Raw genomic sequence first — 22,764 nt, forward strand, 5'->3', positions numbered from 1 at the left:
TTTTTATAGTAACTAAATAGCTCATGTAAGCCAATTGGGTGGAGAAAACCAGTGTCCACATATAAGCAGCTTTCAGGTTAGCTTATGGTGCAAACGGTGTCTTACCCTCTCCTCCAGCCGAGCCACCTGCTCTCTGTAGAAAGCATCCTGCTTGTTTAGGTCTGCTTCTCTGGCCGCCAGCTGCTTGGCCTAACACACACACACACACACACACACACACACACACACACACACACACACACACACACACACACACACACACGAAAAAAACATCACTTGTGTGCTCATTGGAGGGGCCCCAATTTTACGAGACTGATCACAAAACAGACACATACACAAGTGAACATCAGAAAAGTGACAAAACATTAGGGCGCAACGCAGAGCCTCCGGTGATGGATTAGACTGATCTTTGTCATTCAATGTTAGACCACACTGTATTTGCATGCGGGGGGAATATGTGCACGTGCAGCCAGCAATGAGTGTCTGTCGCCGAGACGGACGATGCCTTGGCCTGAATTGTGTGCGTGTGTGCGTCTTGGTCCTCTTGTGTTCACTCTTCAGCCGAAGCGCAATCAGGTCAAGAGGATAACATCAGTTCTCAGTGCAAAGGAGCACCGTGGTCTGTAAAAAACTGCCCGGCACTACCAATCTCCAACGTCCTTCCCGCTGCTGTGACCTTCACTAAACGTGCGGCCGACTCTCTGTGGGCAGATAAGACCCGAGCGGATCCGCTTCCTGAGAGGAGAAAGCCGTCACACTGGGTTGGAGGGATAGCGAAGAAAATCTAATTATAAATGAATACTGTGCTAGTGATGATAACGGCTTTATTTTCTTTACTGACACGTATTTCTGACTGTGGAACAACCTCTCAATTTGTGGCATATCAAGCAAACAGAGGTGGTGAAACCTTTAAGCAAGATTTAGAGCTGTGTTATTCAGCCACAGACAACTTTGGGACCCATACAAATGTTTATCATTGTTACGGCTTCCTTCTGTTAATATAGGTGGAAAATAAACGGAACTTCTTTAATCATCTATAATTATAGGTAATCATCAAAATATGGAGCCGGTAGGAAAAAAGAATCTGAAAAAGGGGAAAAAGCAAAACCTTGACTTTACGTGGAAACAGAAAAAGAGAACTGTAGAATGTAGAGACGTCTCGACTTACCTTCCGGTCAATCTCCTGAATAGGGGAAGCATGGGGGAAAAAAATAAATAAGAGAAAGAAGAGTGTAAAAGAGGCACGGATTCATCCATCAACTGCTTCAAAGTGACATTTGGAAAGGTTTGGTATTCATAGACCAGGGGTGACCGGCCACCACACTGTTCTGCGTGAACCATCGCACTCTCCATCTCCTGCGCACACACACACAAAAATATAACTGTATGGCATGGGACCATAAACTACAGCTCCAAACGTTCAAACTCCACGACACACCATCACATTGCACTAAAGCCATTTATATACGCTATGTAATGCGTCCACGCGGAGAAACTTTGAAGCCTTTGACGGAGACTGAAAACAACACATGGAGCAGAAGAAAGAAATCCAATCTCTACTACTTTGATAAGCATCTGTGGTTGGCCATCTTGTGCACTGCGGGAAGAGCTGAGCACTCCATGCATCGTGATGAGGAGCGTCACCGGAGGGTTGTGCTCGAGGCGGATGAGTAGTGTGGGGGGGGGGGGACTTTCAAAGTCAAGGGGATGCTTCGAGCTTATGTACTACAATTAATACAGAAACACAGTGCAGGCGCTGAGCGGCACAAGTGTGCGCAAGCTCAATGTTACGCTGAAAGACTTCACTTTGCAGATTGAAAGAGAAACGATGCACGCAGACAAAAACAACAGCGATCTGAAACACACACACACACACACACACACACACAAACGCAGACACACAAACACCAGCCGGAGCAGCTGTACGCACAGAGAGCGGGTGGGGAGGTAAATGTGTGCCTAGGGCGAGATTAAAAGGGGTCATTAAAAGAGGAGAGGTTGTGACAGAAATGTGTGCCGGGGGAGAGGTGGAAGGGGGGCTCACTTTTGTGTGCATCTCCACGTCAGTCTGTGCATACACGAGCAGGTTGGCTGTCCTCTTTGACAAAACACACACACACACACACACACGTCAGGATTACTTCCGACTGATTAACCCCATTCAGCAGACTTTAAAGATAATCTAATCATACCGAAGGCCAAACAATGGGACGGGCTTCAACACTGCCCATGCCCCCCTTTGTTCCCCTAATGAAGAGGCGGTCACGGGTGGAAGAGGAGAGCCGGGGTAAGTGCGGGGGCGGAGGTGAGAGGAAGAGGAGGGCAGAATTGGACATAGAAGAACAGATAGATAAGAGACAAAGAGAGGAAGGGGGACAATAAAAGGTGATTTATCATTGGTGGTGTCAGGCTGAAAGGTGGGGGGCGTCCGAGCCGAGTGCATCTCAGCTTCAGAAAGAAGTTAGAGAGAGAAAAGGATCGCAGACTACAGACAGGAAGTTAAAGTGGAAGTAAGAAGGGGAAAAGCTGTGAAATCCAGACCTTTCCTTCACGCACAATGATTTCTGAGTGGGAGCCAGAAATGACTCCTGATGGAATGTTTTCCCGATTTTGAAAAAACATTCAAAACTTCAAGTCCAGTAGAGACCCAATTGCTTTTGGCTAATTCACTAATTCGACTTCACCAAAGTCTAATTTCTCCCGTGCAGCAACGTGTGACGCGGGGGAGAAAAAAAAACACTCAAAAACCACATCCGTTAGGTTTTACGATCCATGTGGTTTGCAGCCCAATAAACCACGTTAGCGGCAAACTTTCTCCGTCTCCCCGCGGCCTCTCGTTGAGTACAGTAGCGCGGCGGCTGAGGCCGACGGGCAGCCGAGAGTGAGACCGCGGCGGTCAGATTAAGCGGATCGTTTACGACGGGGTGAACGCCTCTGTGAATATCAATTAGCGAGCCGCTGAATAATTAAGGACAGCCGTGTTTTTTAATTAGCCGACTGCCGCGGTTTGAGCTGGGAGCGAGGGCGCAGGAGAGGAGGAGAACAGGGAGAAGAGGCTTGATGAAAACAGGTGGATTTTGCTGCGTCAGCAGCACCACCCCCCACCCACACCCCAACACCTCCTGTTCCCTCACTGATTTGCTCACATACGCTTCATTTTCTTCTACACCAGCTATTTTTTTTTTGGTTTAAAGACTTCTCTCTTTTCCTTTCAAAGCATTCCAAGGGCATGGAAATAAAAATAAGTCCTGCCTGCAGCATTCAGCGGGCTTCGGGCTACTGCACGTTCAAGCGCGTACTTATACTGCATTTCTTCTTCATAGTTGTTGTCCAAACGACTTTCAAAGGGGAAAAACTATGGAGTAGTAACAAATACATAATCCTGTGTTGGACACAAATCTGAAAAAAGGAATATGAAGATCATTCATTTTAGAAAAGAAAATGATTTTAATTAGCTTCTATGCCATCCATCATTTTGTTACACATTCATTACAAAGCCCCAGGGTGAGAACCATCGACTTAAACAAGTGGATCCCCTGCTTCTTGGATTACATTTAACATACTAATTGCAGAGAGCATACATTCAGTCGACGCACAACTCTTTTTAAGTCTAAAAAGGCCATTTCTCCTCACAACAAAAAAACCCATTTGATTATTATCAGCAACTCAGTTTATATTCCATTTTTTATATTGTACCTCAACAATGGCTCAACCTCAACACGATCTCCGTGTTGTAACAATGACGTGCTCAGTGAAACTCATCTCGCGAGATGACGCGATCAATAGAGCGCAAATTAGATATAGTCACGTTAACTAGCGGCTCCTCGTCCACAACCCCCCCCCCCTCCGTGATCAATGCTGCCTCCCACGGTCCGAGTGAATGCTGCAGCATGGCGGGTCAGAGCTGCTCACCGGAGCCCATCGATCAGACTTGCACGACAGGGGCACCGGTGACAAGCCAATAGTGGAGCGGCAGGCCCCGGGTCATGTGTGCTCCGGCGGGAAGGTGGGGGTCAGAGGGCGGCGCGATGGCACCGGGCTCCGGTGTTAATTGGTGCGGCGGAGGTGTAGGTGGCGTGTGTGAGGTCAGAGATTGATGGAGGGACGGCAAGCTGAGGTAGAGAAGATGAGAGGGAGAGACACGCGTGTGGATGGAATATGAATATGACCAGACCGTTGGGAAGGAGACTTTTTTTTTTCTCTTCCCCTTGACAGTTGCTAGGAGAACCGTCATATCGAGGAGATTGAGGGGGGGGATTTTTGACAGAGAAAACCACACAGTTTCTCACTTTTTCGCCACCTTAGACAAGCACGTACGCGCTCGCTCAAAAGAGCTGCGGACACACATCCCTCTGTGCACCTCCTGTAACCGCCTCTGAACCCCCCCCCCCCCCCCCCCGCAGTGCCGTCCTTTCAAAGCTATCACTGGCGGATCAAATCTAAGTGATGGACCGTAAAAGGATATCACCTAACACGGACCTTACTGGCAGCGCTACGCATTACCCTTAGCAAGTCCTGGTAGAGCAGGAGCAGTAAAACGCCATTAGAAACCGCTCAGCGCTGGTTAATTAGCATCATGGGGGTTTCACTGAGCTGCAATAACACTTTGGTCCGAGGCGAGCGATTAGTCTCCACGGGAGGTGGTGGGGTCACGGGCGATGCGATCCTGTCAGATACAGTGCGGTCAGTTAATGGGCTTAACCTTGACTGATAACACTAAAAGGACAACTACACTGCAGGGCGTTCATTTAGACCCACAATAATATCTGAAACAAGAAACTTTTTAATGTTCGAAAGTTGTTTCTAGAACAGAGTGACAGACTCAAAAGAGCTGTACTGCAAGTATATTATCAATAACTTATCAATTTTGCAACAAAGACGCTACTTAATTGTATAAATTGTATAACCACACACTCAGTGTGCCATCATGCACTTATCCTTCATGCAAGACCCTGTGGAGAGTTACAGGGAACATGCAGTACACATTTGACAAGCGACAGAGGCTGCGGACTGACTTTGAATGAGTTAACAGAGTCTCGCGCCGCTGGGCCACGGCCGCCTTGGCACAACAGAATGCGGCAGCATGCCTGGCACTTGTCGGCGGGGATTGATCTCGGCGGCGACGCGACTGGTCACGATGTAATCCAAAAGGAGGGCTGGCATCATTAATCATTGAGAACAAGCTGGCTGTGGCTAAGAAGCTCTGACGGAGGCGTTCGTTACCTGCCAGTGCGCGTGCTTTAGTTTAAGAGAAGCCATTATAAAAAGAAAAAAAGGAAAGGAAAAGGATGTTTTAGCCGAAGTCTCTCACTTCCTTTTGGTGTCAAGCCCGAATGCCCCGGTGATGTTCTTACTTTACTTCTATATGTCCGGTAGCAGAGAAGGAAGACATTGAAGCCACAGGCTGCAGAGAGAATTACTCTCCCGGAGGGAAGGGACTGGAGGGGGTGGGGGGGGGGGGGGGGGGGGGGGCGCAGTGAGAAACGACCCAGCGACCTGGTGGGTCAAAGGGCTGACCTGACCAGGACAGGGGGCGGCAGCAAGAGGCCGGGGCAGGGACAAAAGGCCAAGAGGTGTAGGTGGTGAGTGTGTGTGTGTACCTTAACTACTGGCTGTTTAAGGGCACATTAAGCTGAAGCGTCCTTGTGCAGCTCATTGGCCGTGAACAGAGGTCAACGGAGGGATCTGAACCAGCTGGCCCTCGATGATGCCGCGACAGCGAGCGTCAGACGTTCGCATCTCTATTGCGCTTCTCAAATGTCTACGTGTTTAGAAAGTTGAAATATCACTCTCCTTTCTTCCCCAGACACTGTTGGAGACAACACCTCCGCAGCTCCCCCGCCGGCTCCCTCGCTGAGGGACGGCAACAGCATCTGCTGGCTCGGAAAATTGATTAATTGGCTGATCGGACGCCCTCGGCGTGAACTGATTGATTGATCATCTTGGGGTTGGAGCGGTCTTTATTAAGAGCCCTGGGGAGCGAACCTCTGGAGGTCCCCAGTCATCTGTCATGTCCAACACACAGGGGGAGACGAGGGAGAGATGAAGAGCCGAGGGTTCATTACCGTGACACTGGGGGGGTTCTCAGGCATGCCGAGAGAACCAGGGGGACATGGGGACAAAGAGGGCCGAGGGGTGAAAGGAAGGGAGAGCAGAGAGAGGTCCAGACATTTGTGAAGATGGAGAGAAAGGAGCGGGCTAGTTCCTGACCACATGGCGGTTTGAAAACAACTCGTTCAGATACAGAATCCAATGGCAGAGAACTTCCTTTTTTTGGACAGCAGGGGACACGGGGAATAAAGTGTGGAGACCAGCATATCGTCTTTGGACAACAGATGTCCCGTTTGAGCGAAGGGAATGAGAAAGAAAGTTTAGTTTTAAGAGGGATTGAACAACCTAGAACAGAGAGAAGGTGGGAGGAATGTAAAATGGAAGGCATGCGGGGAGAAAGAGAGGCATCCTGAGGAGGCGTTCCTGACACTGGACCTCGCGGACAACTCGAGCCGCGTGTGTCTCGACCATCTGCGTGGTAAGATGCTAGCGTATGGGTAAGTGACGGACTCCTTGTGTGATTGTGGCTGTGGGCATTCTGCACGTCTCTCAGCGCTCACGCTGTGCATCTATGCATATTCATTCCGCCCAGCAGCAGGTGGTCTTCCCAGGCCCGACGAAGCCAGAAGGGGGCCGCAGTCCGCCTTCAACTTCTGACTATCAAGCCCATGTGAGCGCATTCAGGGTCACCTCTAATCCGCTCACCTTAGCTGAATCCGCTGTGCCTTATTTAGCTACTGCTAGCCCCAGCAAAGACATTTCTGCTCTTAAATCAAGAGGTTAGCTTTCTCCCTTATAATTGGCTTGTAGGTATGATCTTTTCCAGCCCACACAACATATGAATAGGACGTCAATATGAAAAAAAACAGGCATTCTTGTTCAGACCAAAAGAAACCCTGCTTGCTATTTAACAAAAGGTTTGGCGCTGACACTTTATCCACTGTGTTTGTAAGTGCCGTTTTGGATTAGTTTGTCTCCTAATTGGAGTTTGTAAGCTTGTTTTGAGCACGGCTCAGTGAATCAATATCTCCTTCTCTCTTGTCTGCTCTCCATTTATTCTCCATCTTCCAATCACTTTCTATTCTCTCACTGCTTCTACAGCTCACGCCGATTCTCTGCTTCTCGTCTCTGTTCCTTTCGTACGTTGAAGTGCTTTCCATCGTTCAATCCAAATATCTACCTCTGGCCCCATTAGCTGAGCCGGCGGTTCACTCCTATAGAAGCTCATTAATAGCCCTCTCCTGTCAGAGCCAGGAGGGAAAACACAGAGAAAGACCAAGAAAAGGGAAAGGGACAAGCTCAAAAAGGGAAATACCCGTCATATTTCACATCCAACCGATCTACAGTACTACACACTCACGTGTCCAAGTCGACTCGGGACGCTTACTTTTCAATATCTGGCCAATTAATTCTGATGAGGTGAGAGGAAGAAATGGAAAGAACATTTCACAAAACTAATCTCAATAAAACTACAGGCTACATAGAAATCGTGACTATTCAATTTACCAACAACTGTAGCACTCAGGCTGGGAGGATAAAGGCTTTAATTGTGGATCGTGACAAGGAACATTGACAACACATTTTAACATTTAAGATTTTGGATTAATCGCGTTCTTTCAAAAACACACAAAATTTATCAAAAAGGTACTTGGAGAAAATACCGATAAAGTGAGCAATCGTACATGTTAACAACGTGGCAATCAACAGGCGGCACCACCATGAGTCTACGGCACTGAATATTTAGTTTAAATCCGCGACGGCCTACTTTCCAAACAAATGAAACAATAATTGCTTTTGTTGCAATGCATTTGACCAGAAAAATAAATGACGGCTCTACAGTGTCAGCAGCTGTAATGAATAGCTGAAATTGACATTCAAAAGGCAGAACCTCCTGCCGGATTCACTATTGGAAAGAAAAGTTCAACTCAAATCCCTTTTTTTTTGGAATATGCATCTTCCTTGTTTGGCTAGCGAGCGTAATTAGTTTCCGTTCCCACAAGCCAAGAGCATTCAATGCTCGGACAAAAAGGTGAGGAAGAGCACCCGGCGACCACGGCACACAGCCTTCAAAAACACTCAGAACAAATGAGGGCCGATGGATACATGAATGCGTACGCAAATGGATGAGGTCTTTTGTCAGAAAGAGGTTTCCTCTGGCACTCGCCCCCGTCTCCCGGCCGCTCGCGGTGCCAATTAGCTGACTGGGCGAGGGGCCTGGCGCCCTGTGCCAGCCACGGGCCCCCACTATGGATAATGTATCCAGACACTTCCCCTCCAGATCTATAAGTGTCTGCTAGTGAGATCTGTCATTTTAGCTCCCCCTCTGGGCCGGTCAATAAAACTCAAGATAAAGCACAAGAGACTGTTTTTATTTTCTCAGCTAGGACCAAATGTCAAAATCTGATGTCTGAAATATTGTAATAACTTACTGTGTCTGTCCGAAAGTTAAGGTATTCTGCGTGGCTGTTTGAATTTCACAAACTGGAGGAACATTCTTTGTATTAGAATATTATTTCAAATGCCAGTCAGACCGAACTCTTCTACTCAGATGCATTGAGCCTGGCAGGAGTTACGCTTACAACAGCTTTGAGAACGGACGGATTCAATGTGTCCTTTGTGAGCAGAGCGTGTCCACAATATATGTAAACCCCTCTTTATCGCATTCTAAAGTAAAAGACATGGGGGGACCTTTTCTCCCCCCAATCTTCTCTATACTCTGATGTGGAGAAGAAAAAAAAAAAGTTAAGAAAGATTTTTAAATACCACCGGAGGGGCATTCATTCAAAATCCAGCAAGTTTCCTTTAATACCTAGTACATTAAATTGTCTGCCTATTATCAGCCGGGTCCAGTTGGCTGTATTGAAAGTGTAGTACACAAGTAAGGCCAAATATATATATATATATATATATAAATAAAAAACAGGACTTTTGCTGGTGGCTGCATTTTTCAGAGAGGCGGCGGTGAGAACGGCACTGCGGTGAACAGGAGGGAGCTCGACGCATTCAAAATGTTAAGCTTTTCAAGCCAGCCAAGCATCAAATGGAACACAGTTTAAGGAAAGAGCAGGTACGGATTTTCTTCAGGAGCTTGGTGTCTGCGCGTGTGTGTGTGTCTCGTGTGTGTACGGAGCAAATAGGTATTCTTGGTAGGCGGCATCAAACCTTTGCTGTGAAACTCCTCAAAGAACTCCTTCTTTGGTGGTGGAATTAGCAACAGGTGTGTGTGTGCTACAAAACAACAGCATAATAAACTAACAAAGACTAACGGGTGGATTAAATCTCAAGATTAATGTTAGTTTATAGTTTTGACATTTGTTGTAAAAAAAGAAAAAAAAGGTCTATTCGACCGCCAGCAGGCTTGAGCTTCAATAATGATCTGCTGAGGCACACAAAAGGGCTTCTCTTCCCATCAATTCGAACTCTTGGACCACGCCAGGTCCACCAAGTGCACCATTACAGCAAAAGCAAGGCTATAATTTCACTGATTGATCCAAGGAGCCCGTTTTCAAGGGCAAGTGCAGCCAGGTCTGCAATCATGCTCGTGCTGCTAACTACTGGTGACAGCTTGGAACTTACATTACTCTTATAACTTTACATCCTTCTGTCGCATATTTATTTACGCTACACTGAGTTAGCGTGAGGTCTGAAAATAAAAATGAAAATGTCAGTGTGGAGATCGGAGTGCTTTTCGACCAGTTGCCAACAGTAGACCAAACCACTGCCGCCAGGTACGCCCCACCTAGGCCCCTGTTTGGGAGCTGGGAAAGATTGATGACTCCGCGTTTGATTGAAATGGCGGCCTGGGGTTAGAGCCGGTGTCTGGGTGCAACGCGGCGGCCGGTGATTGATTGGCCACCGGGCAGGTTTGGCTCCGCAGAGCAACGAGTCGTTGAAAAGCAAAGAAAGAGAGGGGACGGCGGAAGTGTGAGGTTTCATTAAAACGCAGATGTGCGGACTGACGGATGGCCGTGGACTGTGAATAGGTGCCCGACTCGGGCCAGCGTATATCTCCCTGTCAAAACGCATCATTTGTCGGCGTATAAAAGACTATTATCTTTATTTTCAGCATCGCTCATTCATTCCCCAGTCCTTTTCTGCTTTGACTGCAGCCAGTATCCATGGGAGGGAACCAGATCCTAAGTGGCGTCCTGGTAAATCAAGCACTAATTGACCTGTTCGCTAATTAAAAAGGTCCATTTCTGTGTACTAAGTCTAGTAAGAAACTCCTTGATATATTGACCACATCAAGCCAACAATGAAGAGTTCTTCCTCAGCAGGATGACCGCTTACTATATCACAATAGTCGAGAAATGATCTGAATGACCTCTTTATTAGGTCCCTGAGAGTGTTAGTGACAACACAAATCAGTGGTAAGTGTTGCGAACTCCTGTGTTTGCAGCCACTGTGATCTTTGTCTCCACGCTTCGGACAAGCAGGAATAATCAGAATTAAAAACTGAAATGAATGAAAAAAAAAAAAAAAAAAAGACTTGAATGAGCCTCTGTGAAATGTCAAACAGTTAAACAGAAATTGCATCAGTTTGCTTCGTCTCCCTCCGATACGATGGCACCGCTGTGCTTAACCACGGTAAACCTGTTGTGTACGCCGGGTTGTGTACGCCTGTTGTGTACCGTCCCCCCCAGTCCCCCCCACCGAGAGGCAGAACATGTGTGAGCATTGACACTGAAGCGTGTTTACCTCAGACTACGGAACCCGGGGAACCAGACAACACAGACACACACACCTGCCTGCACTGAAGTTTCAATTACTGGTGCACTTGGGGGAAGGGTGGTGGCGGACAGTCTGACAGGGGAGAGGAGGTGGGACAGAACTCCCGGCAGGGTGGGCAGAAACGTCGGGGATGCGATGGACGAGACGGCACTTTATATTATATTAAACACTACACAGCATTGAAGGGCAACTTTTAGGTGCCTTAAACCTTTCGCTAATATAGTAGATAACGGAGGACATTTAACATGTGAACGACAAGGAAGACAATATATTTGTCCAATTTCCTTTTCCTTATTTCTTTCAAAAAATTAATTGAAAGGAAATCATTGGCTGCGTTTCCACGAGGAACTTCTGGGTAACTATCTTAAACTTCACCTGTTCATCCAAAGCGCCGAGTAGGGCCGCTGGTGGTCACATGGGCGCCTGCTCATACCTTCCTTTTGCTCTCTCTGAATACTATGCACGTAAATGCATGTAAATATCCTTGCAATGAGGTACAGTGGATGTAATGAATTAAATGCTAAGTCTTCCATTGAGTGATTGATGGTTGGATATTTCTGCCGTCAGAAAACAATTTTTTGCTTTTTGTCTTTATGTTGTTTCAGTACTTAATAAGGCGAGAATCTGAGGCGGCACACAATACAAATCAGAATCCAAAAATCAATATTATCTAAACGCTACCCGGCCCCGGTCCCCCCCCCCCCCACGTCTCAGGGCAATTCTCCCGATTGGGTGTCGCTGTAATTGGTGCAGCTACGGAGGCGGAGGTTATGGTCATTATGGGCGAGCGTGGGGAGGCATAACTGCCCAAAGCACCCGCTCACATTGTGTGTGAAGTAGAGGGAGAAGGAGGATGGCGGGTTGGGGGGGGGGGGGGGGGGCTGCATGGGGTCCGGCTGCTCACCGTGACCTGTATCTTAATGAGGAGGACAAATCAATACCACGCTGGACAAAGAACACAACGGCAGCTGCCGCAGACAAATGTTTTGTCTGTGGCCGTGAACATGAGAGCAGGGCTCAGGTCAATTCACATTCAATTAAAATAATTACAATAACAACACCAAATTCTGGCTTAAAATGTTACCGTCCTATTCATAATACAAAGACACGGAACTTGATTTATAGGTACATTATTTTTTCTTATTCTCACAACAAAGCAATGCTTTTTTTTTGTATTTCTATTGTGTGTTTATAGTTTATGGAAGTAACCTGTGAATACAGTGTTCTTACTGCAGGGCCTCCTCTTGGCCATGACTACGTGTCTCTCCCTGTTGTTTCTCTTTACTGCCTTTATGCAATACAAACTGAAAAACAACAGTTCTCCACAATAAGACAGACGGATTGATGGATGACGGATGAGATGTTTACTCTCTGTGTCGACAGTCTCAATTTCATCATTCCTACAACTGAAAAAAAAATATACAATTTATTTTGACTCCAAAACTGCGAGTGGGTTGAGATGAATCCAGCAGTTTCCAAAACAGTCAAACGTATCAGCGGTTCAAAAAAAAAAAAAAGATGAAAAACTGGTGGTAATTTTATGGAAACATTGGAGAATGAAGTGCCACAAAAAGATTGCTTGAGTTATAATTCGATTGTTGTTTAAACGGAAAGTATATATTAGTCAATTAGCAGCAAGATACAATGTTAAGAAATGAAGTAATGAAATCTTCTCATCCATCAATTTTATTCTAAGGGAATAACACTGAAGCATAATTAGACCAATCTTGTGCAGGGACACTCTGCAACGAGCTAAACATTGCACAAAAAAAAAAAAAAGAATATGAACTAATTCTAATGTAGTGATTATTGCTCAAGGACAGTTTAGCCTGTAAGACAATACGTGATGTGTTAACAGGTTTAGTGGGAGTAGGACTGAACAAATCACCTCTGAAAGCTCCATCAGACACCGGATTATGTGCTTAGTACGCCAAACCTCAACCTCCCCCCTGAGCTCTTTCTCGATCAACTTATTGACTCTGCCCAGCATTCACAACCACTTTCACCTCCCAGTCACTGATGCTTCTCTGCATGGGAATATAGCTGAAATTTATTGGGGAACGTAGGCATATTTTATGTATTTCTGCTCTGTTTTTTTGTTTGAGTGAAAAGAAATAAAATCCCACGTGAAGGCACAAAGGGAGGATACAGGGACACACACACACACACACACACACACACACACACACACACACACACACACAGGCGCATTAAGGCCTCAAAATATTTCTTATGTTTCATCAAAGACAGACTGGGACGACAAAGGGTGGCGAACATCTTGGGCAGCAGGCCGCCTTTAAAAAAAAACTAAAAAAAACTGGAAAAGTCCATTTCCAGTTGAAAGGAGCTCTGGCTCGGTTGAAGCGTCTCGGCTTGACAATTACACGAGTGGTGCGAACGGCGCTGTGCCTCCGCTGATAACCTGTCGGCTTCCATTAAAACTGGAGCACTCCAAAAGAATTCTCCAACTGAGGAAATTATCACACGGGCGCGCTCACGCAATTGTAAAAAAAAAAAAAAAAAAACAGTAAAAATGGCTGATGGCCCCCCCGAGGTTGGCCAGGGGCCCGCGAGGAGGATCTTCCCCTCATTTGTTCCTCTCAACAGCAGAAATTAAATTACAGAAAATCCCACCACTGCTTTCTTTACAGAAGCTGAAGGGAATAACACTTTAAGTCATGTGACTCTGTTTTTCCTTTTAACTTTTCGCTTTGACCGCCGTTCCAAACGGGAGACGCCCCCCCGCAAGACGCTTGTCCTGCGGCGTGGAATTACGGCGACGCTCCTTCTCCCGCTCAACAAAATGATTCATTTTTCTATTACAGCGATGAGCGTGTGAAATGAGCTATATAATCAACAGCGTAGGTTTGTAAACAGCGGCCGCACTCCAGGGAAAATGGGTTTTCTTTTTGTGTGCGTTGAGAGAAAACCCTCATCTGACAACGTTTATGAGGCCAATTTACAGAAAATAAAAAGACACAGGCCGCCAAAATGAACGCAGCTTTTATAAAACTGCCGGATGAAGGCGGCGAGATATGGAGGCGGAAAAACATTTCAAACTACAAGATGTGGACAAAGCAATGAGGGGTTAGGGTTACAATTTGCTTCCTTTAGAAACCGAATAGGATTTTGCATTATGGAGATTTAGCTTTTGTTTTTATTTAATAACAGCTCGCGACCGCATGATGAAAACGCACGACACACAGCGAGGGGATGAAACGAGGCGGCGAGCCTGTGGAGGCGAGCGTTCCTAAACAACGGACTTACAAAGAGCTGAGCGCGGCGTTTCTCGTCCTCCGTGGAGATCCTCTCCCTCATCACAGCCTGCTGGATGCTCTCCTGGGCCGCGGCCCGCTCCGCGGACAGGAGCCTGGCCACCTCGCCCGGCACCTGGGACTGGGCCTCGTTCTGGGCCTGGGCCGCCACCCGCGCCTTCTCCGCCGTGACCCTGCGGAGTGTAAAACATGTGACATGGTGAAAACCCCCCTTTTAACCCATTTCAAAAGGGTGTGATGAGCACCGCTCAGCCTCGTGTGACCTGCGTCGTCTGTACACGCAGTATGGTGGCCCAGAAGCTTTTTTTTGGAAGGTTGTCATTTTAAAACAAGCATACATTTATATATAGGTGTTAAAACTAATTTAGATTTAGTCTATTTAAAAAGAATCTTGAATGGCTTCAGGGTCATCTGATAGCATCCAAGTATCTTTGATGTTTACAGCACTACATATGCCGGCATTCTGCAATGATTTCCTTAATTTCCTAAATGAAAAGTTCATAAATACAAGTAAAGTTCTAATGAAACAGATACAGGCAATGAATTGCATACTAATGTTGTCCACACACACACACACACACACACACACACACACATGTCCGTGCGCTTCCACCGGGGGCAACATTGAGACGTCAACAAAACACCTGTTGGGTAATAAACACAATAAACGCACACCTTTAAGAGGGAAATGTGACTCATTAAAGACAGCATGTGCACCGTTTTCCCCAAACGAGAATCCCTAATCCAATGAAGCACAGCCATAGACCGAGGCTGCACTTTCTGCAGATAGAGGACCACCATTTGAACCCTGTCACTGGGTTCTCATAGTTGCCTAGCAACATGTTCCCTACTCGGCGTCAGCGACAGTGTGCTTGATTGGAGAAGAGAATCAAAAAAAAAACCTCAAAAGTCAAGAGTGGTGGCAAGGTAGAATAAACAGAGCAGACTGAGCGGAATTACGACAGACTGAATAAAGATGGCGAGGATCTCAATAAACTTCCGCAGAAGGAAGGATCCTTGGAGATCGCTGAAAGACAGCCTTGATGACGATGATGATGAGTTGGCTGCCCGAGAGCGATGGTGACTGGTGTTGGGATTTTTTTTCCCCAGAGAGCAAAACGTTTCAATATCAAATAGCTCCACCTGCAAATGAATCGCCTCTGATCCATTAATTATCACAAGTCTGATTTATCAGTTTAAGTAGGATTTCCAACAGTTAAGCCACTAAAGTAGGATTTTTGTGTTTGGTTATTGAATTAGATTTACTTCTTCTGCTTCCACTCTTTTCAAAGTTTCTTTAAGAGGTTGTTGTAACAATCAACCGCTGAGTTAAATGCATGACTCATTCACAGCCTCAGCGGGTTTGTGCGTGGCTCACTATGATCATTTGTGGACACGGCAAGTGGCTTCTTCTACTTACGACTGCTTTTCCTGATCGTCAAAGGGAAAGTTTTTCCCTTTTTTATTCAATTTCGAAAATTGTATTCATCTCTTCGCTCACCTGTGAAAATGCCAAACATCGAGGAACCGTGATGGACACACTGGCCCCACTGATTCGATGCCTTTTGGCCTTTGAGCAGATGATGGGTAGGTCTAATAAAAATATGTCTCATGTCTTAAAGCTGCCATTAGCCCCCCAACACCACTAAATGTCACAGAGCAGGGGAGAGGGAGACGAGATGCGCAGACGGAGGGAAAAAGACGAACGGAGCGGGAGTGAGCGGCGGCGACATGACATGTTTGGCCCTGAGGAAGCGAAGCAGAGAGGGAGTGAGAGCGGAGAGGGTGGTGGGCGGGGAGACGAGCCATGTCCAGTCTCACAGTCCAATGGGCTGCACACGTCAGCACACTCCATCCATCATCGGGCTCTCTCACACACACGCACACGCACGCAGGCACACCCAGGGAGCCTCCTAATGGCCTTTTACAGTCACCATTTCCCCACAATCAACGCCCGCCCGCCTGCACTGCTAATGCACCTGAGCTAGCTTCAGGAAGCTGGGGCTGTTACTGCTCCTGTAACTAACACAGAAGTGACATTTTTACAAAAAGGAGTTTGCCACTATTGAACATTAGCAATCAGGAGCGTGACCTTTAGGCCTCCGAGTGCACAGCAATTATTACTGCGGCGGAAGATGCAAATGTATTCTGCCAAAGCAGGTTGGTTGTTTGCAGTCACTCACAAAGCTTTGCTTCATAAAATCTTGTCTGCACTCGATTTCATTATGAATAATTGTGTGTGCAGGTGCATTCTCTTACGCAGCCGTCAGCAACAGTTGACACGGAGCGCAAAAAAGTCCCTTTGTTTACCCGTTTTGTTTGGAAAGGGAGCAAAGAAAACTGACAGCCTTGCAGGGAAAAAAAAAAAAGTCCCTGGACTGAATTCCTCACAAGTGCTAACCCAAGCAAAGCCCGCTATCACTAGCCGGATGCTATCTGTCTGCTTCACCTCTATTGCTTTCCAGTCATTATTGCCCTGTCCCTGGGATATTGGACGCATTTTTCATTCGACTGTAGAAGATTGGCACCGTGTCAGGAGATGTGGGGGGGGCAGAGGGGCTTTGAGGCAGAGGAAGGGAGGGTGGGGGGGAAAGCACCTACGCATGGGGAAAGGAGAAAATAAACATTTTCAGAGGACGACAAGTGGATGATGTTCGGTCCAGTACCAGATGTAGAAAGTGAGTAACCTCAGTGTTTGATGGCTCTGCGGACAAAAAGAGACAGCGAGGAACCCCGAGAATTTAAACAAAGATTACAGCGCCAGTCGGTTCCGACAGCCTCGGCCTTTCCAGAAAAATGACTATTTTCAGAAGATGACCCTGGATGGAAATACCTCGAGCTATTTAAGGACACTATTATTTAAAGCAGACGGAGCTTAGATCTGTGGCACTTCATATTAAATATTCATAGGCGGGATAGCTCGATACTGCGACTTTGGGTCAAGGAACTGTAGTCGAGGAATGTGCGCGCATGTACGCGGTTTTCATTTACGGAAAAGTAATGCGGGCACGGTGAAAAATGACGGGCGGCCAAACCCGCGAGAGCCGATCCAAAGCCACGGCGCCGCGAATGTACGCCTTCTACCTTTCTTTTACCGCCCGCCGCCGCCGCCGCCCGCAGCTCTTCACCGTATTAATGCGTCTTGTCGTCTGGCTGTCATCTACAGATGTGTCCCGGTGAATCCCCTCCTACCCGTCCGCCTGGCAGGAGGGATTCTGGGGGACCTGCGTAGCAGTGCCTTGAAACGAGAAGGCGTTTAAAAATGCCCAATGCAATATTGATGTTAGGAATAATGTCTCCAAATGCTGCCTATGAATATTTTATGGAGGCGGGCACTCTCCGTTATTATCTCCTCAAATATCATACCTGGGGCCAAAAAGCTCAACCAGCTTGCAAATACAGGGTGCGTTAAAACTCAAAAAGGACAAAAGACCTGAAGTTTGCGTTTTTGTTTTTTTTCTCTCTACATATTTTTTCTGTTAATCCAACCCTTAAAATGGCTTCTGCCCTGGGGACTGGCAGTGCCATTATGCACGTGTATTTATGACTGGGGGTTTATGAGGAGCGAGGATCATAAACTGGAAGGGAATACTCAGATGTACTCACACGGGCAGTGAAATGTTAAGATGATTAGAGATATCCCAACTAGGAAAAGCGGCAAAGGTGTAACATGTTTACTTCTGGAGCCCGAGGACTCCAGTAATATTTATTCATCTTGAATTAGTAGTACTTTGTGAGACGTTTCTCCGGTGTTCCATGTCTCTGCGGTAGTTTCAGTTAAGATATCATGAAGAAATAGTGCAGTGAGAGAATGGCAGTAGCTTGTTGATGCATATACATTTTTTACGGAAAAAGTCAGACACAACACTGGCCAACTCAGTTTGGATTTTTTAATAACCTCCCAACTTTTCAACTCTGTTTTAATGAGTTGGAGGTTTTTGTGCAACAAGTGCATGGATTCGTGGGGGAGCAAAAAAACTAACTATATGGAAAAACGGATATGTAAAAATCATCAGCAAACTGGACTTACAGTGATCTGCATCTCACCCTGGGTGGGGGCGGGGGGGGGTTTAACAGGCTGGCTGGTTAATGGAAAGACAGACGCTGCAGGAGAAGGTCAGTGTTGCCGCTCGTACCTGACACACAATTATATTGCCAACACAACTGCTTGACGACGCGTTGAACTAATGGGAAAAAGTTCTAACAACAATATCAACTAACCTTTAAGTGCTAAAGTTTGAAACTCAAACACGTGCATCTCGTGCACAGGAGCCGAGACTGACGGAAAGAGGGAGGTGGAAAGAAGTAGAGCGGGGGAATAGGGAGGGGGACTGAGAAATACAGAGCGCGTGGACCAATAGAAAGGAAGGCGACGAGCGAGGAATGAGGAGACAAGATAGGGAGCGAAATGCAAGAAGAAGTCTGGAGAGCAGTGCTCGGAGAGGATCGAGTAGTGACACAGGATGAGTTTGTCTGAGGGAGAAGGGACAGGATGGTCTGAGAGTTATCTCCCCCCCTCTCCTCCTCATCCCGCCTTCTCTCACATCCCACCCCCCCCTCAGAGTTGTTCTGCTCTGGTGACTCACAGAGAAGAGGCAAATCTGGTCCCTGCAGCCGCTCCTTGATACAAATGAGTTCAGGCTGCACCCAAATGAACTCCTCGCAGAGCTTTTACTTCAGTCTGACCGAAACATCCAGAGTCAGATCTCTGGAGCCCATTTATGACCCTGGGAGCCGGGCTGAAGAAATACTGCTGTAATCTCAAAGCCACCGCTGCTCAAAATCCCCTTGTTGAGAAGACCCAACATTGCGCCGAATAGAATAGAGGATTTAGGAAATAAGAGTGGAAATAACTACATTTAACACAAAACAGATGTGTTTGAGTGCTTTTCAGATATAATATTATTTAAATTGACTACATTGCTTTTTCAGCTACAATTTGGCATTTAGCTGATTTTTTAAACGGCTTTTCAATTGCTACACGTTTTCCATCCTAAATTAACGTGCCCGAATTCCTAATGCTTTTGGGGGTTGAACATGATCGGGAGATGTCGGCCTCATGGATCTTGTGTGTTTTGCCCCACTGACCTCGGGGTTCACACATTCCTCCACCTCCTTGTTTTCAAGCTGTGCAGCAGGTTCACTACAGCGCTCTTTAACTAGCGTGTAGCCGTGTTAGCGGAGCTTTGATACGCCCTTTGACACGCACACACAACGCATTTATTCCATAATTCAATTTTACAACGGTTTCCTTGCAGGGTCTGCCAGCGCAGCGAAGGCCACAGCCCCTTCGTCATCTACTCAAAACTCCCCATGACTGCTGCCAGCACTGTGGGAAGGTGAAATCCCAATGCAACGGAATTATTGTTCGACGGGGCAAATGAGGAAAAAAAAAATTTTTCAACTAAAACAGAGCACCAGTCAACTTTAACTGAAATGACTACAAATAAATAGAAAAGTTTACTTGCAGTGGCAACAGAAGGGAGTGGGACCTCTTCAATATTGACGAATAGTGGTGTGTTTTCCTCATACTTGTTGATTCTAGACAAAACCTTCCATTGTTCTGCACTTTTTAAGCTCTCTTCAAACCCCAGGAAGCATTTTGATGGCTGTTCCATGTATTACTGCCTGCAAAACTAATATCCTGGAAATGGATACAAATACATGCACACAAAGAGCACATATAGAATAAGCATAATGGGGCAAAAGGAGCAGAAGAATTAAGCAGCACACAACAAAAACTAATGTCAATATACTTCTACACACAAAAGCATACATACACAAAAGTGCAGGCTTACAAATGATTGTGTATTTACCATTTTATATTCAGTTAAGTCTTCTTCAGAGAAAATGCAGCCCGTGCTAAACGCAAACACAAATTGAGGGCTTGAGCCTCCATGAATTCAATTAACCGCGCAGAGGGTGTAATTTTGCGGCACTTACTGCTCTGAATAGACAAGAATAAGTGAGCAGCAGGATGCAGCTACGTATGAGGGGGTAAAAAAAAAATCAATTGACAAATGATTTCTCAAAACCACTTGTTAAATTCTCCCTTTCTGAATGCGCCTCATCATCGAGGCTAATCGCTAGGCTAACACCCCCTCCTCCTGGATACAGAGAGGTTGTGGGGTTTTGTCCCCCTCCGGTACAGTACAAGAGCGCGATTAGTGGCTAATCACAGTTGTTCATTCACCGGAGTCCGCTGGCGATCACCCAGGACTATTTAAGAGGTGCGCAGCATCATTATGGCAAGTGCACCTGCTTCTTTTGGGTCAAAAAAGGAGAAGGGAGAGCAGAGAGCGGGAGAGGAGGAATGTGCTCCTTACATGAACAGTGCCTTTCTTTATCAGGCAGGGCTAATGGATCACCCACTCAACACCCAGGAAATTACCTCAGGATAGCGCCCTCCTTTCTCAGGCATGATTAATTGATCCAGAGAAGGAGGGGAGAAGCAGAGATAGAGGGAGGAGAAAAGTGCTGATGTGCTTCGGAAGGGAGGGAGATTGGAAACACAGTGGGGATGGAAAGAGGGCAATGCTGACCTTTTTGCATATTAATGATAGAGGAGGGGGGGGGGGGGGGGGGGGACGGTCACATCAGAGGAATGTCTTCGGTTTTCTAATGAAATTGTGGAACAGGAATCGACGCGAGGTGAGGCTCCCTGATTCAATCTGTCATGAACTACAGAAGGAGAGTAGGGGAGAGAAGTGGCGCAAAGAGGCAAGTGGTGGAGAAATGCACAACGAACAGCAGAGACGGATTTTTGGCCAACACAGGAATCTTGGCTATAATACATTTTTTGGGGGGCACTGAAGTTATCAGTCTGCATCTGAAGTACATACTATGGCCCGCAAGTACCCACCAAAACTGTGTGTGTGTGTGTGTGTGTGTGTCTAACCAGGCCTGCAGCTCTTGCTCTGCCTTTGCCCTATCCTGCTCCAGGGTCTCATACAGCTCATCGCTGATCTTCTTCCTCAGGGCCTCTTCGTCAACTGGGGACAAAAATGAGAGAGAGGGGAGGAGAGAAAGAGTGGTTAGTGGAAAAGAAAGAAAAATGAAAACATTTTTATTTTTCCAAAAGCTGTTTAAAATCTGCAGGAGTCAGAAAACGTGTTCTTCAAATATAACAATTGATTAAAAAATTACTCGACATAAAAACCCAACCCACTGTTCTTTTCCAATTAAACCCAACAAGCGACTGTTGGTCAAACAAACAGGCAATTTGATGACGGCCCCCAAATGCTTTAGGAAATTGTGACAGGATATTTTTCACTTAATTCTGCCTGCTTCAAACACCAAATAACTAATGAATTAATCAAGAACGTAATCAGCAGATTAAAGCGTTGATGAAAATAATAGTAAGTTGCGGCCAGCATGGAATGCGTTCACTCTGTGAATGAAATCTAGGCTCTTAAGATATTAAGGGGTAAAAGCCACACACACAAACTTCGATCTACATATATTCATGTCAGGGACGTCCTACATGCATGATTCCATGTCCCCACCGGTCTATCTCGGTAGGTAATTAAGCATGAAAGTAAAGATGGCAGTCAGCGACCGGGCCGAAACGTGCTCTGGAGGCAGAAGTATCATGTGGTGTGCTGCAACACTGCAGTGTGTGTGTGTGGGGGGGGGGAGAGTTCACTCTACCAATGCATTAGTTAGTTAAAATAATTTTCAGTCTAATATTGTATGAATACATATGCACACATTTGTGTGTAATGTATCAATACAAATGTTTACGATATGCTTTTTTTGTTACTACAAACCTTCAGAAATGCTAAGTTTCATTATTTGAACTAAAGCGGAATATTAGAAGCCCCAAATACACATTAACATCATAATCTAATTAAATGTTTGAAATACTAGAAGGCCCAAAGCCTGTTCACCAGTTGTCCTGGACATCTTTTGAAAAAGCTTTTCAGATGCCTTGCAGACCAAAGAAACAGAATGACACCATAGAAACCTCTCCTTGGGGGAAAAAAAAATCAATTCAATCAGTCAATAAATCATTTAGGTCCTTGCTTCAAATTGATATTTTCTCACCGTTGGTAGCGAAAAAAAGTTTGGGTTTCGGGGAATATCATTTTTTCTTAAGTGGTACTAGTGGTCATCTGAAAGTGCTTTTGATAAATTCTGGTCTTTGTTTCGACTACAAAGTAACTCATCAAATACATCCAATTCTAAACTAACCTTTCGGGGACACACTAAAGCTTGGAGCTCTTAAAGAGTCGTTAGTCTCAATGTTGTGATTGATCTAATAATCTCAAAATAGCTTCTTTTCCTTTTTCCTTTTCCTCTGGTTGGACTAACAATAAGTGATACTGGCTGAAGTTATTGCAACGATTGTGATGGATACATAAAATCATCAGACAGAGAGGGCCGTCACCCTAGCTGTCCAGCATGGTGAAGTAATGTCCATGATGCCTAACAGCACTCTCGAGCACCATTGATCCCACTGCAGAGTGTACAGCTCTGAAGAACTTCAAACAGGAGGTCGACATTTTGAGGCTACAATCTCGACTCCTCCCATACAGGAACATCAGTAACGTTCTAGTGTAGGTGGTGGACAGGGAGGAACAGACGGTGATGGTCCCTCAACCATTTCATTGTCTGAATGCACCGATGGTCATAACAAGTATCATTACATTAGATCAGAGTCAAAGGTCAACTCCTGCCATTAGGAAGGTTTCCACCAAGTGAGATT

The 22,764-nt window shown here is 46.0% G+C and overlaps 1 protein-coding gene across 14 annotated transcripts in view; it reads right to left on the reverse strand.

Annotated features, from left to right (window-relative positions):
• Positions 1-22,764, reverse strand: part of chchd3a (coiled-coil-helix-coiled-coil-helix domain containing 3a) — a 49,129-nt gene that overhangs the window by 21,147 nt on the left and 5,218 nt on the right. For 8 of the 14 annotated variants that reach the window (XR_013467266.1, XR_013467265.1, XM_078100310.1 and 5 more), the window contains 3 exons: positions 20,956-21,049; positions 14,050-14,230; positions 106-189 (listed from right to left, as the gene is read on the reverse strand). Coding sequence is in view for 11 of the 14 variants with exons in the window: in XM_078100310.1 (XP_077956436.1) it covers positions 106-189; positions 14,050-14,230; positions 20,956-21,049 (359 nt within the window). In the remaining 3 variants the exon portion in view is untranslated. Of the gene's footprint in view, positions 1-105; positions 190-1,168; positions 1,184-14,049; positions 14,231-20,955; positions 21,050-22,764 lie in introns of all 14 variants that reach the window. The other 6 variants (XR_005712009.2, XM_040174329.2, XM_078100307.1 and 3 more) reach the window with 1 other exon arrangement.

This window comes from Gasterosteus aculeatus, chromosome 4 (genome assembly GCF_964276395.1).
Source record: "Gasterosteus aculeatus chromosome 4, fGasAcu3.hap1.1, whole genome shotgun sequence".
In the NCBI taxonomy this organism is placed as follows: domain Eukaryota; kingdom Metazoa; phylum Chordata; class Actinopteri; order Perciformes; family Gasterosteidae; genus Gasterosteus; species Gasterosteus aculeatus.